The 26,260-nt window shown below is 29.6% G+C and overlaps 1 protein-coding gene across 1 annotated transcript in view; it reads right to left on the minus strand.

Annotated features, from left to right (window-relative positions):
• LOC129971636 (Wilms tumor protein 1-interacting protein homolog) overlaps nucleotides 1-21,537 on the minus strand; it is a 92,581-nt gene extending 71,044 nt beyond the window's left edge. The window contains exon 1 of the mRNA XM_056085588.1: nucleotides 19,486-21,537. Coding sequence (XP_055941563.1) covers nucleotides 19,486-21,427 — 1,942 coding nt within the window. The 5' untranslated portion in view covers nucleotides 21,428-21,537. The remainder of the gene's footprint in view (nucleotides 1-19,485) is intronic.
• Between the last annotated feature and the right edge of the window lie 4,723 nt (nucleotides 21,538-26,260).

The following is a 26,260-nucleotide window of genomic DNA, read 5'->3' on the forward strand; positions in this document are numbered from 1 at the left end:
GGGGCATGAAATCATTTGTAGCATATTTATATATTAAGGGGGGTAAAAAGACAAATCTATATTTTAGCCTGACAACCAAAGCCAATTCTCCAATTTTTTTATTTTATAAAACCGCCTTTGTGGCCAACTGGTTTTATTAGGAAAATTTGTCGTGTTTACTTTTCATTCAATCGCCTATGCACATCTTTTATTAAATCTCCTTAATGTTAATGACTCCTTTAAAAAAATTTAAGCGTCAAATTGCGACAGGCATCAGTTAATAATTGTAAAGTTATTTTTAATTGATTTCCATCTTTTTTATTATTTGTGTATATGAAATATGACATCGAAATGTTATTAAAAATGAAACTATCCGGATAATGTATCTTCTGACTTTCACGGTATTATAACATGATTTTTTATTTGTCTAATTAATTACACAGACATTAAACAGAATCCTTCTTTTTTAGTTTTCTACAATGGAACGGAGTCATGTGGTTAAATATTTGACAGGAACAACGAAAGTTATTTTAATTTTAGTTCAGTAATGTTTAGTTACTTATATTAGCGTCCCGTTTTATATCAACACTAGGGCTATTTTGGGACGGACCTCACAATTTTGAACCGCAGTCAGATGATGACGACGACATCTCAGCTGGCATCCCCTCACCAAACTTCCACACCACACCAGCGGGAGGATTTTTGGCCCCGACGGATTTAGCGTGCATTAGATCCGCTTACACAACCGCTCTTCAGCGAATAAGGCCTCGAACCTGAAATCCTTCGGTTTCGTATTCGAAACTTTACTACCAGAACCTTAGCTCAGTAATGAAATTTCTCTCTCTGTGTATATATATAGTTAATCTATCTTCTAAAGTAATTCTTAATCACTCGAACTACGGCTTCACTATAACTTTAAACTTCTGAGTTGTGCGGGCCTTGATTTTGCTCACGGAATTCTAATTTGATATTGGCTAAATAAATATATTATTTCCATATAAAAATATTCTTCTAGAATATAACGAAGAAATCCAATAATCGATAGAAAATTGTAGGAACATATTTTACGAAATACAAAACCAAAATTTTATTAGAACAAAAATTTTCTGGGAATAAAATACACTCCATTGTGTGATGTAACTATCACCGAGGCAGTTTCCCCCCCCCCTCCCCGTGTAAAGAAAAATAAATATATTGGTTATATATATAAGAAACATTTAAAAAAATTGAAAAATAATGATATTTTGCGATGACGATAACATTAATAACGAAGTAATATCGTTATTAACGATAATGATAAAAACAAAAACAAAAAAAATGAATAAATAAAAAACGAAAAATATCAAAACGATATTTATATTTTCCCTTTTCAGTTAATGAATTATTTAATTTGAAATTATAAAAAATGTAAAATTTAATTTAAAAAAATTAGCTTGTATAAAATAATTGAGTGTAACAGAAACAGAGTTTTGTAAACAAATTGTAAAAATTAAGTATATTGAATACTTTGTTAATAAAACTTAATAAAAATTTTACTTATTTATATTACATTCTGTATGACGTTAAAAATTTCGAATATTAAATTCTTTTTGATTTAAAAACAGCAAAAGAAAATTTTAAAAAATGTATAATTATTAATGATATATTTATTGAAATGTTTTAATCCGACTGAAATACATAAAATTATAATAAATATTATGAAAATAATCAAACATAAATAGAAAAGAAAGAAATAAGGATTTGGAAAAAAGGAAAGGGTCCCATAACCCTATGTCACCCCGGGATCCCATGTCTAGTTACAGTCCACACACATTTAAAAAATAATTTCTATGATAATTAATTTTTTAAAAACATTTATTAACTCTAAAGAAATTAGCTATACATCTGCATTTAGCAAAAGCATGATGAAAAATCGCAAAATGTATTTCTGTATATCAAAATTTCGATATTTCATATTTTTTTTCGAGAGCTTTAAACTCGAAGTTATACAATATATATATATTTTTTAACCGATACCATAAAATTTTCTTTTGTTCACTCCCAATTAATTTTTAAATTTCACTTAATCAATTCTAAATAAATTAAGTATTAACATATTGATATAATTGCACTAGTTAAATAAAATAATAATAATAAAAAAAGCTATTTAATTTATGAAAAAAGAAATATTGCACGGTACTTCAGGACGAAACGAATTGATGAAAAGAACAAAAACAAAACTTCGTCACAGTTTATTAAAAATAAAGAAGAAAAATGTCGCCTAGAAGAGGGGGGGGGGAGAAAAAAAAAACAAAAAAGAGATGAACAAAAATTGTTCCAGTGGAGTAGAAAACGAGATCACGTGAGCAGAACAGAAATGTGTACATACAATACGCACTGGTTACGTATTTTGCTATCCGATATCCTTTCAGCACGAGGATGCTGCAATTAATAACGCAGCAAATATTTGCCTACTCTTTTGTAGGAGCAAAATTTCCGTCTCAGACGCAACCAGGCTGCCCTTGACAAGTCGCTCCTCAGATCCATTACGATATGGTTTGTCCGGCATTGTGATAGCATTCCGATGCATTTGAAAGTCGCCAGACTAGATAAAAATGCCATTACACTGAGTATAGCATGACTCAAATTCCAAGGAAATAATCGATAAGAAAATTAAATACTGCGATTCGCCTTGAGTAAAAATATATTTCTTTTAGAAGAATTCGTAAGATTTCGAAAACCTTTCAACCTAGCTGATAAAGATAATATTATTTGAGTTGCGAGGGAAAAAAAATGAAAACGATTTTTATTTTAACTTCGACAGTTTTTGAATAGAAAGAATTAAATCCAGATTTATTGAAAAAGAAATCTTAAAAGTATTTATAAAATCTGTCTATTTCAAAAATATTTTTATTTAATTTTCTTTATTTTATTTCTTGCTGTAGATTGAAATTTGAAGATAAAAAAGAATTATAAATTTATTTTATTTTTCAACATAATAAAATTATATAAAGAAATCGTATCTTTTGTCCGAAATATTGTAGGATAATATTTTCTCACTTGATTTTATCAGCTGCTTCAGCGTGACGATTTTTACATTACACAGTTAATAGAAAGAATGCAAGCCTAAAAAAATATTCATAACAAAAAAAAAAAAAAAAAAAGTGTGAGAGAGAGAAATTCTACTTTTGAATCTATGTCCAAAGATGTGCATATATTATAATTTTAACACTCGCAAAAACATATTATTAAAGGATTTGATTAAAAAAAATATTCGAATTTCATTACAGCAATAAAAAGCATCGTTAAAAATTTTGAATTTTTAGTGTTGAGAATTAATTTTGAAAAATTTATTAAATTTAAAGCCTAATTTTAAAGGTTAGAAAATGATAATTCTAAAGAAACAACTGTCCGATAATTATTTTTTAATAAAAAAGTGTTTAAAGGTGGTTTTATGCGATAGTATCCTCCAAAATTACTGAAAAATAAAATTAAAATTTCGATATTTTTTTATTATATAAATTAAAATTTTGCAAATGTTGCACCTATTATGCCTGCCCTGTGCAGCATTTTAAACAATTTTCGCAATATGTATTTTGTAAGAAAAGTACCATATTATCGCTGATTTTATAGCATAAAAACAACATTTCACATGATTATTCATTTCTCGAAATTTTTCTCGCTACTATTTAATTTTTGTAAATCAAACAAATTCTTTTTAATGAAACCATCAAACGATTATTATAAGAGAAAATGTAGAATTATTCTGTACCATTACAATCCTCTTAATACATTCTTTGTTTTAAAAAGACTCAAAGTTCACAGCAGTAATTGCAGATCATTTGCAGTGACACAAAAATGAATCATGTCAAATGAGTTTTATGTCAAAATCTTTTTTTTTTTTTTTTCTTTTTTTTTTCGTTCCTCGCCATATTTCGCATTAAAAAAGAGTAAATTAATGCACTAATAATTTCTTACAGTTCTAACCAATCTACTTTCTCGTCAACGATTCAAAATGAAAAAAATTTATCCTAAAGTAGCCTTCGTTTTCATTTGTTACATGATACGTATCTTTTTCAGTTTTAGTTTAATACTACTTAGAAGAGAATTAATTGAGTGATTTTTTATTTCTAGATGGATCCAAATTTTGATACTCGTTTATAATTTGGATATCAAAATCAAGAGACAAAATTTCTTTTATCTACTTTATTGTGTTTCTGAGTTGTTGTCTTCATGGTCATCCAAGCATTAATGGATTTTATTGATGCAAATATCTACAATTTAAGTGATATGCTATATGCTTAATTTTCACCATCTCGCCCATTACGTATTTGAGTTATCGTTTTCACAGGATAGACCAACAATATTTTATAAAAGATTAAATTTATAGCTTTTGCAAAAAAAAAGGGGGGGGGGAGAAGACATTTTTATTGTAATGTTATCATTTTGAGTTTTTCATTAACTTAAGAAAGTTAAGATTATGTTGATTCGTTAAAATCATGGAGTCCAATCTTTGAACAATTTATAATACTTTTTTTTTTGTATGCTCTAAGTAGAATGGTGTAAAAATAATAATGTAGAAGATTTGGCGATTTGTAATGAAGCCACGTACCAAATTTAATTTAATTAGCTCATTACGTTTTTATTTAGTTATCATAATTACGGAGAGATAAACATAATTTTACTTCATCTTTAACTGTTTAATTCATAAGGATTTTCAGAAAGTAAGTTAAATCATTAAAAAAAAAAAAGTTGGACACTATTTAATTTCTAAAATGAAAACTTACATTAAGAAAATGATACCACTGTGGAAAAAAAAAAAAAAAATGCCTCTTAAGGGAATGTCGAGGGAAAAAAAAGTTATATGTTTAAACAATGTATTGTCCTTCGATAAATAATTTCACAGAAAAAAAAAAGTTTAATCAACTAAAAGAAAAATCGTTCTTCCTGTGTTTTTTTCAAAACACGAATTCATCCCATCTCCATACTTTACACGACAGCAAGAAATCTTTTCCTTTCACACCAAGAATCCACGCAAACACACATGAAAAAAAAAAAAAAAAGAATTAAAAAAAAGCAGATAGTTTTTACCCTGTCCACTCACTTGTTCGAATTACCCAAACGATAAAGAATTTCTTGCCTTTTCATCTCAACCAGAACAATGGAAGCAAAGAAAGCGTGAGTAGGGAGGAGGGATGGAGGGGGGGGGGGCGTCGGCAAGCAGCCGTCGCAACTCTAGATGGGGGAGGTCACAGTCCAGAAATAAAGCATGAAAACAACAAGTAAAAATAAAGCGATTGAATGGAGCATCGCGTGATGAGAAGGAATAGTATTAAAAGCCAGGCAGGGACCGAAATGGTCTGGAAACATAGCAACATTGTTCCGGTTGCAGTTCCATCCATACAGCGAAAATTAATCCCTCCTAAAAAAATGTGAATTAGTCACCGTCCTTGAATATGGGAAGAAGTTATTATGGGGAATTTGGTTTGCGAAATCTATATCATTGCTTCGTATTGCGCACATTCTACAAGGTCAGATATTGGGCAGAAAGAAAGTGTTCACATTAGACCAATGGTCGGCAAACTCATTAGTCAACAGAGCCAATTATCAAAAGTTCAACGATTGAAATCTCTTTTGGCAGCCGCATTTTTTAAACTTAAAACTTAAATTATATAAGTAGGTATATTGTTATTCACTTAATTAGGGCACTCTTATGCTGGTTTTACTAAGAACGTCCTCAATTTGATCAACGTATGTCCTGATCACGATTGGTCAACCACTAACATGGACTCGCACACAAAAGATATGAGCAACAGAGTCAAAAGAAATGGCACCCATAGCCACACAATGGTTGATTGGCAATGACCGTGTTGATGGCCTGGACACTAGTCTTAAGGGACGCAATAGAAGTAAAAGATTAGCGCATTAATGCAATTTAAGAACGAAAAAAAAAAAAAAAAAATGTCATGTCCAATTCAACACCCGTTAAGCCACTGAGCGGCATTTGAACCTTTTTTTTTTTTTTTTTTTTTTTTCACTCCTAGGTCCGATTTCGATTTTTAAATATTCATATAAATATAACATTTTGATACTATACACGCTTCCTCGAGGTTAGATGGCCTGCTGGTAAGGACTCAACTGCGGAAGGCTTCATATACGAAACACAACACGTCTGCATATATAAATATGCAATCTATATATGCGCCTTAACACTATATCATCCGGTGACACCACAGTGGTGTCGTACGTAATGTATCGACAAACAAAACTTGCCAAGCTAAACTAAGACAATCACGCACATCCCTTGCCAATCGGTCGCTAAACCACTGTAAAAAAGTGTATCAATTTATTAGGTGAACGAAGTTAATTACTGGCCATTTAGTAAGATTAAGCATATTCAAGAAAAGAAAAGACGGGAAAACGTTACTTAGCTGTCCCATCGCATCGCCACTGTCCACTCCGTCTGTCAACTTATGCAAGTCGCCAATGCCAGAAAGTGCGATAGCAATGGCGATTTGACATTCGTTAGCAATATGAAACGGTGACAGCTAATAGAACTAAAGTGAATATACGGCATTTTATTCTACAAGCGATGATATGTACCTTGTTACCGCAAAAGTAGCCACTTCCATTTCTTCACACACTTTTTTCCCCAAAAGATTTTAGAATTAATTTAATCTTTCTTATTGCTTTCAACTTTCTTAAAACTTTCCAAAACAAACTATATTGAAGCTGGTTTTGGAAAATCATCTTTGTTAGCTTGCTTCCTGACATTGGCGACTTTTAGTCCATTGGCTCGAAGAAGCGATACCGCAAATAGTAGATTTCAACTGACTAGAATTTTTGATATATGATCTTTTCTTAGTCTTTGTTTCCATGCTGCGAAATGATTGAAAACATTGAATAAACTTAATGTAGTTGAGAAATGGAGATTGACATTTTTACTGTTAAACGTATATTGACATTTTTATTGTTAAACGTATATTGACATTTTTACTGTTAAACGTATGTAAAATAAGTTCGAACCAGCCGAGAACAGCTCGCCTCAGCTTAATGTACTATCCCAAATTCAAATCGTAATTTCAAATTTCAGGTGAAACGCTTTTTTTAAGTTCTTATACTCCGAATGGACAAGGTGCCAGACAAACCGAAAATAGTGCAATTTTCGACAGCCACCTTGATTTCAATAGATATGAAAACAATCGACGCACGCGTAGATACACACGCACAAACATTTCTACCTTTCCCTTTCTAGTAAAGGAACATTTGAAACCAAGTGAGCGTGACGAACGCATTCGATGAAGTTGAAAAAATAAATAAACAAACAAAAAAAACGAGAAAGAAAAAAAAAATGAATGAAGAGGAGGAAAAGAAATCGGCATCTGGGGGTAAAAGAGTGGAAGGAAATAGTCTTCGCACAAACACACATCCGTGAGAAGGGATTAGGTGTTTCGGAAGCGTTGCGTTAAAAAATGCAAACGACTCTCTCAAATGACGCAGACGATTTGAGCTCGCAGTTTTTGGGTATAATTTCTGGCAACTAAGTGAAAGACTTGCTACTTTTTTCCCCGTTGAAGTAAATATTCTCCTGAAAGGAAAGCATGGATAATCGGAAAATTATGAATTTGAAAGATAAAGCTGTAGCATTACTAAGAACTTATTTCGATAGTTAGAGATTATAGAAACCTTCAACAATCATTAGTATTAAATTGTTCGTTTTATTGTTTTTAATACGCAAACTATAGAATAAAAAATTTTCATATTTATTTTGTTCTATTATTGTCGGTTAACAAATCTGGAAACGTTATTAACAATTAATATTCAGTAATAAAATTCCAATCTAGAAATTTATTTAAGAATTTAACTGCGAATAATAAAGATTTAAAACTAGACAATTATTTGAGAATTTAATTGCGAAATATGGAGCTTTCAAGTTAGCTTTATGGGCTTGAGCTTCAAAGCGTCAATGTTTGCGTCACTGCCTCCGATATTCTTTTGTAGTTCGACATAGCAATATTAATACGTCGTTCACAGTGCTCTACGCATTTTTAATAAGAATCTATGCAACTTGTTTTGCTGTTCGTTTCAGCATCTTGAGACGACCACTTTTGGATGATTATATCAGACTAAGGAGTGACAGGCGGAAGGAGGTGCGCACTTCCAGAATTTAATTTGTTGTTAAGTTATTATTTACGTTGTTAACTGTAAACATGTCTTCCTTTCCTTTTACCTCTATTTTGCCAAATTAAACCCATCCTAACGCATGCGCAAAAGGGCTGAGTTTCAGAATCCGTTTGCAAGCTATTTAAATAGATATTTTTTGAAATGAATTCACATAGAAGTTCTCTGAAATGAGCTTTTTGACATTTTGCATATCGAAAATATCAAAACAAGAAACCACGTCGGAATTTTTGGATGAAATTATGGATTAAGGCAAGTAAAAGAAAATTTCCAGCATATTTGGAAAATTAAGCTCTTCCAAGAAGACCTTAACATTAATTTGACAACAAATCCGGCAACATGCATCTTTCATTTCGATCCGCAAAGAATTTTTGAAACAGCAAGCACGTCTTTATCAGTGTTCCAGACGAATGGCAAACGATCTATTATCAAGTAGTTGTTTCAAGGAAACCAAGACAGACGAAAGGCCCGAAATGTGAAAACAGATGCAACATCGTGACAACATATCGTCACTTAGGGCAGAGAAAGTGAGCTAACTTCTTTGAAAAAAGGATGAGTGTTTTGATACTATGTTTCTTTTCATATACATAAACTTCACTTAAATTACCTGTACTTTGATTTTATTAAAAAAAAAAAAAAATTGGAATTGTAAAATGTCATAAAAATATTGCATAACCAGCTTCTAAATTGTAGGAAAATCCAAATTAAATCGGATGTTTTTTTAGGAACCTCCTATACAAAAATTACAGAATGGTTCAAAACAAAATTTTGCATACAAACTTCTTTGAGTTATCAGTTTTGATTTCACAGGGAAAAGAAATCGTATATTGGCCGAGAAAGCCAAAATAACGCAACGGTACTAATAATTTCTATAAAATGGAAAGTATTTATATATATATAACTGTGAATGGAATAGTTTTTCAGTGATTATGACTTAAGTGACTATGACAAACTTTACAGCTGAGCGTTACACATCAAACTCTTTTAACTGACAGCTTACAATATTTCTGCCACGCTAAGACATTTCACGCGGGTTCTTTAGGAATCGCAAAACTTCAGCAAATGATTCTGCATTCTCAAAAGATTGACAGCGAAAATAGAACAATGCAGCAAACGAGATGGAATGCAGAGAAATGAAGATATTGTGACTGCAATTGTTGAATAAGCAAGAACAAGCACACGATAGCAATAATGCACTTGCAGTTTAATTATGTCACATTTTCTTTTGAAAGAAAGGTTCAAAAACAATTTATCTACACAGCAACTCCCCCCCCCCGCGAAAATACAAACACAAAAAAAATATAAATTAACATCTAAAAATAATTAAAAATTTTAATAGAAAGCCTTCCGTTTGGGATTGACAGATAATAACATTGCAATTTCTGCATCTAACATTCAAAATCATAGAGTACGAAGGGTTCTCTATTGCAGTTTCGAGAAAAGTTTTTGAACACCACAACTGAAACACCAGCAGTACTCATCAGCTACGGCCAATATTAGATATGCTCCATCACTGGAATGGAGATAATTCGATCCCTCAATATTATTATACAAAACAAACGGGCGAGAACATGCTTGTGTATACGAATACATAGATGCTGATTTTCATCCATGTATTAGCAGTGCCCATGATAGATCATACAAGTAAATTGCGTCTAATCATTATAATGTTGGGAGTATTTTATACGAGGAATAAGAAAGGAAAATTCCCAATTCAGACAACAAGCATTTAGATATTTAATGACATTGACAATTATGTTTGTAGCTAAATATGACGTCATTTCATTTGACCGAATGAGAGATATCCATCTATGGAAATATTAGCTACGCTCCATCATTGGAAGGGAGGTAACTCAATTCCTCAATATTACTATACCAAACAGAGATGCGAGAACATGTTTGTAGATGCGGCGGATTGTCACCCATTTACTAGAGGTGCCCATGATAGATAATAAATGGATACGTAAATTGTATCGTATCATAATAATGTTGAAATCAACAGCGTATTTTATATAAGGAATAAGAAAGGAAATCCCCATGGCCACATGTTAGACAACAATTATGATTGCAGCCAAATATGGCGTCATTTCATTTGACTGAATTAGAGATATCCATGTACACAATATACAGAACAATTGAATGTTTAAAATATTTTATTGAAAGAAAGATGGATATGAAGTTGTGCATAAGAGATTTAAATGAAATTAAACACAGTCACTATTTTCAGCGAACAACCTAATCATAAGGGACAGCTAATTAAATATAAAAAGAACAACCCGGAGAATTTATTCAAAATTCAGACAAATTCGGAATCCCCCCCCTCCCAATTGAGAACAATGTCTAATCAGAATACTGCAACAGAAATAATTCAGAAATTGAGACAACCAATTATTCGAGGGGGGGGGGATAGTACGAAAGTGCGTACATAACAAACAGAAAATTGATTACCGATGATTAATTTGATCCGATTTTATTGATTATCGATGATGATAAATTTAATGTAGCTTGTTCAAAAATAATTTTAAAAAAATCATAATACAAAAAAATAAATTTAAAAAAATTACCTAATGCATAAAAAAAAGGGTACAAAATAGAACAAATCAAATCTGTGGACACTTGAAAGCAATAAGAATTATCTCACTTTGGTAGACACGTATCTTGAATTCTTTCTTCGTTTTTAAAGTTTGAACTTTATTTTAGAACTCGCTATTCTGTTTACCTTTCTTTTACTTATCTTAAGTTTATCAGTTGTACAAGAATGTCAATGAAGAAAAAAAATATACATTCTACATTTACATATACGATACTGAGGTGTGATTAGACTCAATAGAATTTAATAGTATTAGGAAAGAAGACAGACAAAATTTAAGACGGGTATATTTTTTTTTAATTGCAAAATACACCAAAGGTCACGACTACAATGAGAGACAAATTTATCTGCGCAATCATTTTTTTTTTTTTTTTTTTTTTTTTGTTACACAACAATACGGAAACATGAAGAAAAAAATGAAAGGATGTCAGAAGTAACATGGTCAATGCAACAACTGGAAGTGAAATAAAATGAATAACTTAGAACAAAATATGATTAGTTGTAGGAAGTTTATTCTCAATTAGTTTAAACTTAAAATGTAATTTTTCACTTGTGCAAGATAGGAATGTGCACCTCGGAGAATTTCTAAAAAATTTTAATTAACTAAAAATCAAACAAGATCTTAATGTTTTACCAAAATAATTTCGGAAAATATTAATGCATTAAAATAATTTTTACGTAATTCACAGTTTTAAAAATTTTTTAATGATATTAACTAAGTAACATAATTTTTTATAAACCTTGATAATTTTTATAAAATAGTTTTTTTCATAATTTCAGCAACATCCATTCTTTTTTATGAAATTGTAACTGCCACCAAATTGAAATTATTGACATTTTTAATCAAATATTTAATCATTGCTTTTAATTGTTTCATCAATAATTTTTTCTATTGCTGAAAGCAGAGGAAGCAGGATCCTATTTATCGTTTGTTCATTTACATAAGAAATTGAAATTCCTGTAATGTAAAAGAGTATGCCTATTAGAAGACGAATTATACAATGCTTTTATCGAAGAGTTATGTATTAAATAGAACAGCGATGTTATTATATTCGACTTCGTTGAGAATGTTCGTATACACAAAAAATAAAACAAAAGCAAGCCTATAAATATAACAAAGCTTTAAAGTGCATTATAATTTGATAAGTAAAAACACTTTATAGAGAGAGTCAGAACAATAAGTTAAGCATAAAAGATTCAACTGAAATTAGAAACAGTCAATATTCCTGGCGAATACGTTGGTTGTCAAAGATGACTACAGAATTTCAATTATTCGGATTAATGGAATGATATCTATTACGGATATTACTTAACTGACGAAAAGAAAAAAAAATGAGAAAAAAAAATGGCCATTCTTAGAAAAAAAGGAATTTGCAATGATCGATTTAATAACTATAAAACCATGTTGCCATCTAATATTTGTAATCTAATAAAAATATAAATGCTCACAATTCAATAATACTTCTTTTGCTGCCTTTAATTCTCCTTGCCTTTTTCATAAAGCAACCCTGATATAAGTACGATATTTAGGTCCTATTTTATTAATTTTAACGCTATTTCTTGATTTAAAAAAATAAATAACATTTCTGGACCCAGTTGAGATCCCTGGCTAAAGGACCTTTTACACCCTTCGAATGACAGCAGAACTGGGAAAATATAAAACTAAAGAATATTTTTTCGCAAAAATCCATAATTTATTTTAGAAGAAACCTCGATTAAGATTCTTCATACCTGAAAAGCCCGGAACAACAAACAAAACAAAAGTTGAACTTTATTAAATAAAGAATTATATCAAACATAAACCTCAAGAAGTAAAATAAGTAAGAGTGATTGAACAACGAATTGTATGAATTTATACAAAAAATATGATATATTCAAAAATATTATAGAATTATTACACAAAAGTAAATTAATCAAAATAAAATTCCGATTCTGGAAAACGCTGAAATCAAAGTTTCCGCGGAAATGGGTCATGTAAGCATTATTTCTATTGTTATACAATATGCAAGGTTAATTACACAATATGCATTAATACATATTTAATGTAATTACTCGAATATAACAAAATTTTACGTATTTGAGCGTTCTGATTAGCCTTGAAGCAGAATTACGTGATCAATCGTTCTTCCAGAACTGTTTCCATTCATATTAAAGGAAAAACAAAACTATTTCTTAGTAATTCAGTCAGTCCATCCGCATGTAAAAATGCGTAACTCTAATTTAATTTCTGTATTTAAAGTAAGTCTTGAAAGAAGAAAAATTACGACTAGACGCCTTCAGACATTAAATGATTAACGCAATTACCTTCATCTTTTGGATGTGGCTGCAGATATATTAACTTAATTTTTTAAACAGCAAAAAAAAAATGTATACATAAATAAAAGGTCAATTCGAGGAAAAAAATAATGGATAAGATTTAAGAGACAAATCAAATACACATAATATATCTGCCGCTTTGATAAATATTCAAGTTACACAGGAGAAAAGTGAATGCCATATTTGATTTTTCAAGAAAATGTTCCAAATCGTCAACAAAGATTATTGCTGCATTCGAATTTTCGGTTCCATTTAATATAATTCTACTTTATAAATTTATTTCATGTTACATATTTAACAACATTTTATAATTCAATAGTTTAGAGCCAGAAAACTACAGCTCTTAAAGACAGACAGAAATAGAGGAGACTTCACAGGAAGATTCAGTAAAACAATGAATGCCAGATTGTAAACTAATGGATTGCAGCTCGGCAATTAACCGGTTGGGGAACAGTAGCCGGCTGTCTATTAAGGGTCAAAACAAGATTCCAAGCTTTTTTTTTTCCCATCAACGATTCTTCGGTCATATTCTTCCACTATTACGAACAACTAATTAAACAAAGCGTTAAATGAGTGTATTGATAAAACGAAAAGATTTTCGGCGCCAACTTAAAAGAATACCTTTCTTTATCCGAACTGAATCCAATAACAGAATTAAGAAAAAAGAACCAACAAAGCGAATACACATTCTGAAGGCCTCTCTTCATCTGCGAAGACTTTTTGCATATTTCTGATTTCAATTACGTATTTCCGTTCCTAAAACATGCATTTGGAACAAATAAAACTGGCAGCTGAATAAACGGCTGAAATATTTCGTATGTTTTAAAGCTATTCCTATGAGCTTTCGGAGGCCTTGAGGTCCTTCCTGTGCAACTTGGCGAAAATTCGAAAAATGAAACTATTTTGGCACAGGAAATATGGCGCAGGAATGACAATAAAAACTGAAAGTAATAAGTCACTTTCTTTTCTTTCAGAAATCATGCGAGTCCACGGAAAATTCTTTCAAAGAATTCATTCATCCAGTAGTTCAACTAAAATGACCAGACGTTTCAGACTAAATGGAACAATTAAAAATTTTGTCTATACCGGAGTGATCTTATTGATCATCAGAATATTTTCATTTTTATCATTTCCCTTTCCACTCTTTTCAGTTAGTGTCCGAGTTCTAAAACATCCTGATTGCAGTTCAAAAAATTTTATTATTTTAAGAAAAAGCATTCTTGACAAATAAATTATATACTATGTGAAATATTGGTAGACATGAATCATATCTAAACGCACAGAATCATTAAAAAAATAACAGAAATAATAAAATGATACATGTAATAAAACAAGACTTCGGATGTAAATCGAGGTCACGAAGCCTTCAGCTCGATTTTCTGATTAATTAACATTTGTATTTTAATTTCTGTTTGATAAATGTCATTTTTATTAATTGATACCCATTATTGTTAATGACCATAATTGTTATTTATTGTTGCAATTAATAAATGTTCATAACTTTTACTATTTAATATTAAGAATATTTTTAATTGTATCCAAAATTCAGAGAGAACGCAAAATATTTCGAATTATTTATTCTTTTCAAAAAAAGAGTTATGGGGGGGGGTGAATCATGAAGATCTGCTAAAAACAAAAGAATCAAATACAGATGCCTTCCACAAAAAAATGTTAACTCCCAACTTATATCCTTCTGAAATCATTCATCCATAAATACCTAAAAACAAGGTGTGTGGTTTTTTTTTTCAAGCTACAAAGTATGTGCTAAAATTCAGATCGGATTTCGTTTTATTTTGCTAAAGACCTTGTGCATGTGTGTGTGTTTTTTAATAAAATATCAAGGAAACAAAATACTCTTTTGTCTTCAATAAACACCAGAAAATATGACTGCATATTTCACAACAAGCTCAATCATTCAAGGTACATCATCATGTGTAAAATATTACAACTGAGGCAAAAAAAAAAAAAAAAAAAAAAAAATTGTTATTATTTAATTATGAATTTGTGGAGGCAATAAGAAAACAATCAGAATTTCATGAGATAAATCAACCTCAATTATTGATCATCAGAATATTTTCTCATGTAATATTTGTATATAAAAGTCATGAATCAGACAAAACATATTTCATGTTTGGTAATTGTTATTCATGCATAGCATTTTAAATGAGATACATGTTTTTGTGCAGAAACCCTTGAAGTATCTTTAATGAAAAAAAAAAAAAAAAAAAAAAAACATTAATACAAAAAAAAAAAATCTTGTCACATTGCTAATGGAAAAAGGGGGGGAGCAGACTATTCTATAAAAGAACATTTAAAAAAAAAACAACAACTACTAACTAGAATGTAACATTTATATGAAATCAGTTAAATCTAACAAAAATATCCAAAAAAAAATATTTAACATATATTTATTTCATCACTGTATTTATATTTCAGTGATTTGTTAAAACTGATAAACTTGAGGGAAAAATATTAGAGTGTGAATGTACAAACATATAAAGCAAATCTAGAAAAACAAAAGAACTTAGTACAGATGGCAAACAATTTTTACAATACATTTTTAAATTATAGTTCTAATAACCAGGCACCTGCTAAAATATGCCACACATGAAGAAAAAAATATTAACAATTAAAAATATTAATTCAATGAAACTTTTAAACTCGCAGTAGATTCTCTAAAAAAGTAAATTTCATTTAAATCACAAAATTTTATGAAGTTGATAGACAGAGAACTAATTAGTATAATTATAAGAAATTATTTAATGCAACAATTTCATTATTTCTTTTAACTTTAACAATTCAATTTATTTTTTCTTCTACAAATTTCATTTTTTTTAATTCCATATTTTATTTTGAAATATATGGAAACATAAATAAAAAAGGAATTCAAAAGTCTTAAACTTATGAAATTTAATAATTAAATACACCATTATACACTAGATCATTGATACTGCACACAAACTATGAAAAATTGCTGAAAGGGAGTGATCATTCCTTTCCAAACTGTCATTAGCCATAAAGGGTAATAATCAATTTCATTGATAAAAATGTCATATTGTACATTCCCTCTCGTTAATAATTCATTTTTTTCCCGTACATTTTTCATTGTTTACATAAGTAATATTAGAAAAGCTTCCAAGTATGGCAAGTAAATGTGCTCTATAAATAAGAAAACAAAATTGAATAGGGCAACCTAATTTTTAATTAGCAAACATGGTATTTTTATAAACATATCTTAAATCTTGGCCAACTATCTAAACCATGTTTCCTAAAATTTTACTTTGTCCTTTTTTTAATTATATGTGCAAAATAATGAATCAGATAACAGGAAATAAAATATTTTCCTCACATTTACAAATTATAATGATTATATCTCATTTATATACAAGTTATAATATCTTGGAAAGCTGATATTTAAAATGCAATTCAATAATAAAATGCAATCCAGTTTATCACTTTACTCCTTTTAAGATCAATTACAAAAATAGGGCTATCGAGAATTAACTGTGGGCTCAAATATTATTATGTTGGAATGGAAAATAAGTTTTAAAATGAGGTGCTGACTCTAATATCATTCACTCCATATGACTATAGTTTAAAATTGAAAAAACCAGAATCAATCAACAATCATATAGTGTAAAAATTACTTCAATAATAAACTAATTATATATATATATATGAAAATCTATATATAGAGAAAAATGATTTCTTTCTTAGGAAAGCTTTTGATGAAACTAATATACACATAAACTGATGCACTATGAGAAGATGACATAGGAAAAATATGAATAAAGAAAAACTTCTTTTTAGGGAACTTATAAATTTTACATTGTAAAACATTTTTCACAAATAATATAAGCCTTAAAACATGTAGTGCATATTTCAAGTGGCAAGCTCAACATTTGCATAGGTATGCAGAAATATGGCTGGACTAAAGATGAATTACTTTAAAGTGATTTCTGATCAAATGTAATCTTGACAATTTTTTATTGCAATCATAAAAGCTACTTGTTACCAAGCCATCAAAGATTGTGGACTTTTGATTGTTTTTAGATGGTTGTCAAGGTTTTCGTCATGTTTGACAAGAAACTGAACACTAATCTTAAGTCTTATTGAGAAATGTTTTCTAATCCTATAATTATTTTTAAATGTCGCACAAACGTTCAAAATAAAATTTTTAACTATTGATGAATTTATTCAAGAAAACACAAGACAGGGTCAAGAATGAATTTTACTAAATAGCACATTATAATAAATTTCATTTTTTTTTAAATTATAGGATTATAAATATTTTATAAATTATAATTCATTAATGTTTATCAGAATTAAAAGACATTTTTAACTTCTGAAAAAGGAAAATCTTTTGAAAACTAGAGTAAAGCTAAACAATATCAGGGCAATATTGCTTAAAATGAGAGTATGTATTCAAAATATTCCTCAGATCTCTATACAAAAACATATAATAAATATTTTCATGCAACTCTTCTCAGTATATCATATAATAAAGATGTATGTATTATGCTAATATAGCAACAAAAATACCAAAGAAGTTAAAATTTTGTTGCACTGTCAAGGAATGTGAAGAAAATAAAAAATGGATTAAAATTAAATAAGATTTTAAAAAAGGAATTTAAAAGGAAATTTTAATATTTTTCAGCGAATTACAATAAATTATTAATTTATTGTTTAGTCCAATATGTACAAGAGGGAAAAAATTGTCAGAATAAATAATACTGAAAGAAGAATGAATCTTTAAAAAATATAAAAAGAAATTGCAAAAGTTTTGCTTATAGTTAATGATGTTAGTTGGTTATAATAGCAAAACACTTTTTTTCTTTTTTTTTTAAGAAAAGGATCTGCCATTATTTCACAATCTGACTATTTCAGAATAAATTAATATAATCAAATTAATATGAAAGTTTCAAAATGATTTAAGAATGATAAGAAGGTTATAAAAATATATTATGACTAAAGAAAAGAAATGTAAGTAAATATTCCTTTATCTACATTAGCAAAAAACACAACGCTCTTATTACAACCAAATGAAATTTATAAATGATTTAAGAAGTTAAAGCCGCATCTGCATAGAATACTTTTTAATTTTATTGCTTCCCGAATATTTAAAACATACACAATTATTTGATATTTATCGCCCTTATAAGTTTTAAAACATTTCCATTTGCATCTGCAGTTTTATGTATTTTAAATATTTTGGAAAAGACAGTAATCAATAAATAAAACAAAATATAGGAAAGAATTGATCAGATAATATTTCTGACACCTTGCTTATTCAGCAAGAAATTAAAAAATTTTAATAAAATTATTTTTCATATTTCAGAAAGCTTTTTTTATTTTAATAATTCATGGTAATTTACTAGATAATCTGTTTTTATTTGTTTCAAAATTTTATTATTTATTTATTTTATTCATAGTAATAAAAAATTAAGAGTCTGAAATTTCTCAGATAAAAATAAACCCTGTAATGAATAAAACCAAAAAATTAGAAAATGGGATTTATTTATCAAGCTAATATGTTCTTAATAAATAGCACTTTGTATGGAAAATTTTCTACAAAAGCCACTGCTGAAAAAACATTATGGAAATCACATAGCAAGGAAAATATTCTTCAAAGCATGTCAAGAAAGGCATTTCTCTTTTGAGTATTATGGTATAACATGGATTTAAAAAAAAAAAAGAACATATCAGCTGGCATGTTTAAGAATAGGAAATAAGCTTTCTATGAATTATATTATCATGTAAAAGAATTAGTTTTAATTAATTAGTTTAGGACTACTTACTGCATGACAAGCATTTATGTGTATATATAACTTCAAGACCTATATAAAATATTTCCCAAAAATAATACTGCAATAATAATATATAAAAAAATATCAAAATCAATCAAACTAAATCTGATAAGAATATTAAAACAAATATATATATAAAAAACCTCATCAGCCATGTATTAAAAAGAAATGTTATTGTTAATAACAATTAGTTAATTCTAACAACTGAAGTTTAAATGTAAAACTATTTGTGTTATTATTTTCAATTTGAATAAAAAGTAATTCTTGATATGTATAATATTTTACAAAACATTTTAAATGTAGATTATTATAATTTTCATACTACAATAATTTCCAGATTCTGATAAATAAAATTTACATGTAGATTGACTTTTTCACAAATTCCTCATTGACATAAATATTTTATAAAGCTAATCAAACAAGGATCTTAAAACTATATCGCAAATGAATACAGGATTCAATCAGAAACTTACGTATTTTTAAAATACCTCACATGCCTCATTTTTAAAATGCATAGGACTGTTTTGGGAACAAATAAAATTAAATAAAACAAAAACTAATAGAAAAAAAACAAATTAACTATTATGAATAGAAACATAAAGTTATATCCAAAAATGCACAGAAATTACTTACCAAAAAATTCGCCCTCAGGATTAGATTCCATTTCATCTTCAATTTGTTTCGTCAAAGCTTCAATTTTTTTCTCGGCTTCAGTTGGCCCTTTTTGCCTTGGTGGGGTCACATTGTATGGTAAAAGAGTTTTCGAATTCAAAGTATTTGGCTTAAATCCTGTACCTGGATATGGTGGAGGTGGAGGCAGTTGTCCAGCAGAAACAGATTTTGGTGTCATTGAAGAAGTTAGTATTTGAGAATGTGCTGGCTGAGGCAACTGCATCTTGGCCAGCACAGATGGTTCCCGGGAATGACAACTGTTTGGCACAGGACTAACATAACCATGATTTGATATCAAACTATGCGTACTACCAACAAGTGAAGAATTGATAGACTGCAGATTTGGACTTGAAAGCAAACTGTGCGTACTGTTAATAAGAGATGGATTTGCTGATTGGTGGGATAATGGCTTGTTTTGAATTGGAGTAAATGAATTAGATAAATTTGATTGCCTCAAAGCTAAACTGACAGCTGAATTTCCTAAATAACTGTTTAGCAACTGATTAGTGGATGTGGAAACTTTGTTTTGGGTGTATATAACATTACCAATAGGACCAGTGGCTTGTTGACACTGTGGAGTAGAACCACTTGAAACTTGATAAACATTAGTTGCACTAACAGGTTGGCAACTATAACCAGCAGAAACCAAAGGGTGATCTTTACCAATCGAAGATGTAACATGAGAAACATTGTTTAGGGAATTATAAGATGGGGTAGAAGAATATGGATAACTAGGTGGAGCAACCTGTTGATGAACTGAATTGCTTATATTACTACCACTAATAGAAGTACTACGGTGTGTTGCTGTTGCATGAGGTTTTAATGACAATTCCTGTAAGTTAGCATAAATTGGAGGTTCAGGAGCCTTAGGATAAGGATAAGGTGGAGGAGGTTTTGGCACAACGCCTATACAACATGAATTAGGATTTTGAGTATCTAAAGAACTGCTAGGTCTTGAAAGCTGTAATATATCTTGAGGAACAGATGATGCATTAATCTTTGGTATCGTTTCAGGTAAAATATTATTAGTACTTCGTATGCTACTCAAATTTTCATATATTGGACCAGTATAGCTTGTCCTGGGAGAACCAGAGTTTTGAGATTCACGGCTGCCACTAGAGCTGCTCAGGCTACTGCGAGGACTGGAATGTAATGAATCATGACCGTGCCTATTTGTTATAGCTGAGATAGAACTCAAAAGATTTTTGTTCGGAATATTAGAATACTTCAACTGGTTATGATCGCTAACTTGCAAATATGACTTATTGATACTAGAGCTGGATCCGGATAGTGTAACTTTGTGCAAGCCATTGGATAAAGATACATTTAGTGAGGAATTATTCACAGAAACAGGAAGTGGTTGTTTAGGAGTCGGAAATTTTGATGCAGCAATGACACTTGCCCGATCAATTTTAGAATAAGCAGGGGGATCTTTAATTTTCACAGTTTGGCCAGCTTTAACAAAACTTTCAATGGCCCCCAAGGAACGATTGGCATGCAGCAAATTGCTTGAAACGTCATTTTGTTTTATTGATGACAAATAAGCAGCATTAGAAATTTGCACTGAACGCGGATCCAATGATGTTTTGTTCCCTCTTATTAATAAACCATCAGATCCATATCCATGTTGAACACTTACCTGTCTGGGTCGTATTTTAGCATAATACGATTCTGGTGGAACATTGGTATATGTTTTATTGGCTTGTAGATTTGGGTGAGATTCCAAATTTAAATTAGCGTACAATTCCCTTTTCTTCTCAAAATCTTCACCGGCTGAAGTTTCCGATTTTTTCAATGTTGTTGAATTGGCACTAAAACATTCCCTCGATGGCACTTCAAATAAGCTTAAATCCTTCAAAATTCGAGAAGCGTCTTCTTCTAAGTCTTCGTCATATACATCCATACTTGAAACATTAAATTAAACGCTTTATTTGAATATCCAATTAGGTGTAAATCCTGACGAGTCCGCTCAGCACACAAAAACACACATCCAAACAACTGTTGCCTTTTGAAGATAGCTTTATGTTTCAATGTTTTCGTGAAAAACAAGATGCGGCTTTGTTGTGACGTCACAGTTAACAAGGAAAAATTTTTGAAAAAAAAAATCAAAACACAACGACAAATTACACTAATAATAAATTATTATTTATGGCTTCAATTTTATATTTATTCAAAAATTTAACTTGATATATTAAAATATATACGAACTTGGAATTCTCTTTTTTTCGTAACAAGTGCACTATATTTTAAAATGTCCCTAAAATATTGGGGACAAAGGCAAAAAAAATTTAAAACAACAAATAATTAGAAAGCAATATTAGCAATCTTTAAAGATATAATAGATACATAGAATTCTAAATTAAATATTGCTTTCAGGTGAATTTTCAAATCTCCTAAAGTGTGAAATCACTGCTCACTTTGCTAAAAGGCTGCAACATGTAAGGCTTTTAGGTCTCTTTGGGAAAAAAGAAAATAACAATACATTTGACAATCGATATAAATTTCAATTTTTTAAAAAAATATAGTTATTTTATATAAATATTTTGATTCTTATGCCGCCCCCTTTGCATTGTTGCCATGAAAAAAAAAAACCCTATAGGCATTGAATGTGTTAAATTTAAATGTCATTTGGATTTCAACTCATCACACTTTTATAGTGAAGTAGATATTCATTCGCATTTTTAGAAGTTAATCCGAGAAATAACGATCCAAGTATTAATTTACATCTAATTTGGTGTTGTAATGCGTTTGTATTTCAACACCTTTATTGTAGCAAATAATTTTCCTGCTGTAACGAGATATTCTTAATTATCTTCGATGAAAAATTATACTTTAGATTCATAAATACTAATTTATAAAGCTGAAACGAGTGTCAGTACATAAAAAGAATATTTGTAAACTCTTCAAATGTATAGAGCTTAAGTTTTTCAATTTTCCGTGTAATAATAACAATCTGACATTTACAACAATGTAATTTTCCAAGTCTAATATTTTTTATTTCTAATATATTTAGCTTTATAATTGCATAATACGCCTCTGATTATGAAGTTCTGATTTTTCTTGGAAAATAAAATAAATGTATCAACAGATTACATAAACTTCATTTTCTTTCTACAGAAATCATTATTTCCACAAAGATAAAATATAAAGACGTTTAAGGAAGGCATTGCTATTTTTTAAAAGAAATAATTTTCTTTTTTTAGAAATTTTTAATTTTTTTTCTACTATTGAACTGTAAAGTTTCCTGATTAATAGAAAATGAATAATAGAGCATTTGCATCTAATTAATAACCAAGACGTAATGAATGAATAAATGCAATCTAATAACCATAATAATAATTATTTAAAATATTTTTGTTTTAAATATAAAATATTTAAGATAAATGAGGATATAATATAATACCAATATTAAATCATAAGATATTTTCATGTAAATTACTTTAGTACTTTAATTATTATTTACATACAAATTATTACTCTATACTTCCCACGGATGACCAAATAATAAATAAAAATAAAAAACAATATATGCTAATATTGCAGCAAGATTTTAGAAGATTGACTATTTGGCTAATAGAATTAATATCCTCTTTCAAATATTACTTTTTTGTTGGATAGTATAGTTTTGTTGGATAAAATAGACTATTAAATTTTATAAATATCGAGTATTAATGATAATTTCGTTTCCACTTCATTATAAACTTTGGCAACATTTGTTTCTTAATATCTTTCAGAAATAAAACCATTCTAGTTACCGATCGATCATGTTTGGATTTTTTAAAAATAATCCTGATTTAGCTTCATGTTAAAGTTGTGTGCGGGTTGAGGTTCGAACTCGCAACGTTAGGGTTCATAGCCGAGTAACATAACCACTAGACAAAACAGTATTCTCTTCTCCGGAAGTTGTTATCTGGCTTATAATATTACCACCACAGTTGCATACTTCTGATACTCTTGCACAGTTTATCCTATGGAATGAGTACAGTAAAATAAAAATGTTTCATAAAAAAAATAGTTTTACATCAAATGGGAGCATTGGTAAACATTATTTCCTATTCAAATCTTGTGTTCTAGAAAAAATTCATCTGCAATTAACCACTGAACCATTATGAGTTGGGATCATGGATGAACATCGCTCATTTTTTTTCTTCCTGTGATTTTTTTATACCTTGTGTTAAATTTACAACCTTTCAATATTAGAACTTGCAACCAAGACATAAATGGAGGATTTAATCCGCTGGTATAACTTTACATAATATTATAAATGCATCAGATAATTTTTTGATGAGTCTCTCTTCTATTTAAGCACATGCAAATGTGGACTACCGAATTAACAATTATTTATGCCGATATATCTGACTCTGATGCTTTATGAGGAAATATAACAATTTCTTCGCCTTTCCAATGTTCATTCTGATATTTGGCAGTGTATCACTAATCTGTTAGCATGAATTGCAACTGATTCCACTTTCTTAGAAACTCATGGCCTTTCTAAAAATGCCTTATTCTGTCTATGAATCTTTCATAACAACAAATTCCACTTCACAATTAGGGATGACGAATATTTTCAGAGCGGTTATTACGTAACCAATATCAAAAAGTCACAAATACAAGTGATCAATACTTTTCAAAGAGGGGTGTGATTCAAATCCTTCATACGATCTTACTGATGATATTTCAATTACAAGTTTTGGATCACGATAGAAACTAACAATCCATACGATATCACTGAAATTTGCCGGAGCGGTGACGATACGATCTGTCCAATGGAAGCTATCGAAAGAAATCTGTGATTGGATTGAAAAGTGAACGGACTGGTTATTGGAATTATCGTATCGTATCATTGAATTGCATATCACTGAAATTTATCGCAGCGGTGATCTCACCGGAAAGTGCGAGGCTTCACTGGAAAGTGCGAAACAACGCTCCACTTTACGGGAGTGACCGATATTCGTATTTCATGATGCACTATTCCATACATATCATTTTTTATTGCTCGTGACATGATTGACTTTGATTACATGTACTCTGTTTACTGTAATCGCCATCTATTGGTAGAATATAGGACTAAAGTAAACATTTTAAAGAAATGACATATATTTTTAACTCATCTTTTCCAGAAAATGGTTCACTCTAATAAATAAATTAAATGAATAGTTTTGAGAAAAAAAATAAAATTTAAGAAGTAAGCTGAAACAGATAAATTAATTCAATCACACGTTAATTAAATTAGTAAATTAAGTATTAATTACAATTAATAAATTTTATATTTAATATTAAGTAATAATTTTTAATTAATAATATGATTGAAATAACAGATATTTGGAACGCATATTTAAAAATAACAATAGCAATATTATTTGTTATTCAAAAATTGTGGATTATGCATCTCTATTCACAATTCAAAGTTCTCAGTCGGCTATTCATCATACCGAATAAATAAAAAAATACCATTCTTAATTCATAGAATAATAATATTCAGATATTATAATCGGTACTTATAATAGAGCTGAATGTGTGTATGTGTATGTGTGTGTGTTGGCACTCTACAGGTCAGACCGTTTCATCTACAGCTACCAAATTTGGCACGTGCATACTTTGGAGATCGGGAATGTGCACCTCAGAGTGATTTTTTCGAATTTTAAATTAGAATTTTAAGTAATTAAAAATTAAGCGAAATTTTGATATTTTTCTGCCATAACTTCTGAAAATATTACAGCACAAAAATGAATTTTGCAACATATAGAAGATCATTAAATTGTCTTTTTAATAATAATAATGTTTTAACCAAAAAATTAAATTTCTATTTTTAATGAATTTAAAAAACAATTTAATTATATTTTTCAGCAACTTATTTCTTACAAAATAAAAATAAAATTTGATTTGCTTGAGCACGTTACGCTTCAACTGGAAAAAAATTAGCTTTTATCAATGCGTTGCCATCATATTGACAAAAGCACAAATTAATAAATAAATCAACTGTTATTGCAAATTAAACATATAAAAATGAAATTTTTAACACGTGTCTGTATGAAATGAAATAAATATGAAATAAGATATTTTATAAAAAGTGAATGCAAAGAAAAGATTTCTATGATTATGATCTTTTACAATATCTGCATTATTAATTCAATAAATCAGATTTATTTAAGATAAACAATCTTTAATATATACCTTTTAAATTCAAGGCCCAAAGGCTAATTTGTAAACTTTTAAAAATAGAAATGCATGTATTAAAATTGTTTTAATGAAGTAAATCATTACATTATATTGTTACGAATCTATGATGCGGCTTCCCAGCATAGTTGGTTCCATAGGAGGTCTCGGAGTTTGGCGACAAACTTGGCGACCATTTGGCGACTTGGCGACGACTTTGACGCCAAAATAGATTATACCCGAAACATCGAGAATTTTCCAGATCCGTCCAGTAGGAACCGAGTTACGCCTCGAACGTTCCTGATTGGTTGAGAATCTTCTAGCCCCGCCTCCTGAGACCTATAAAAGGAAGCAGCCGCAGCTGCCGGACAGTCGTGAACCCGTGGAGTGCGAGAATAGTGGGAAGCGACAGAGAAGAGAGTAGTCGGAATCGACGTAAAGAACTGGCCTTCCAGAGATAAGTGGAGCAGCGACGGAGTGAAGCTAGTGCTTAACTAAGCTGTGCGCTACTGTCTGCAGTAGAGTCTTGTTATATGCTGCTGTGTATGCTGTTGTTGCTGCACGTCTCGGCTGAAGATAA

Source organism: Argiope bruennichi, chromosome 6, assembly GCF_947563725.1.
Source record: "Argiope bruennichi chromosome 6, qqArgBrue1.1, whole genome shotgun sequence".
Lineage (NCBI taxonomy): Eukaryota > Metazoa > Arthropoda > Arachnida > Araneae > Araneidae > Argiope > Argiope bruennichi.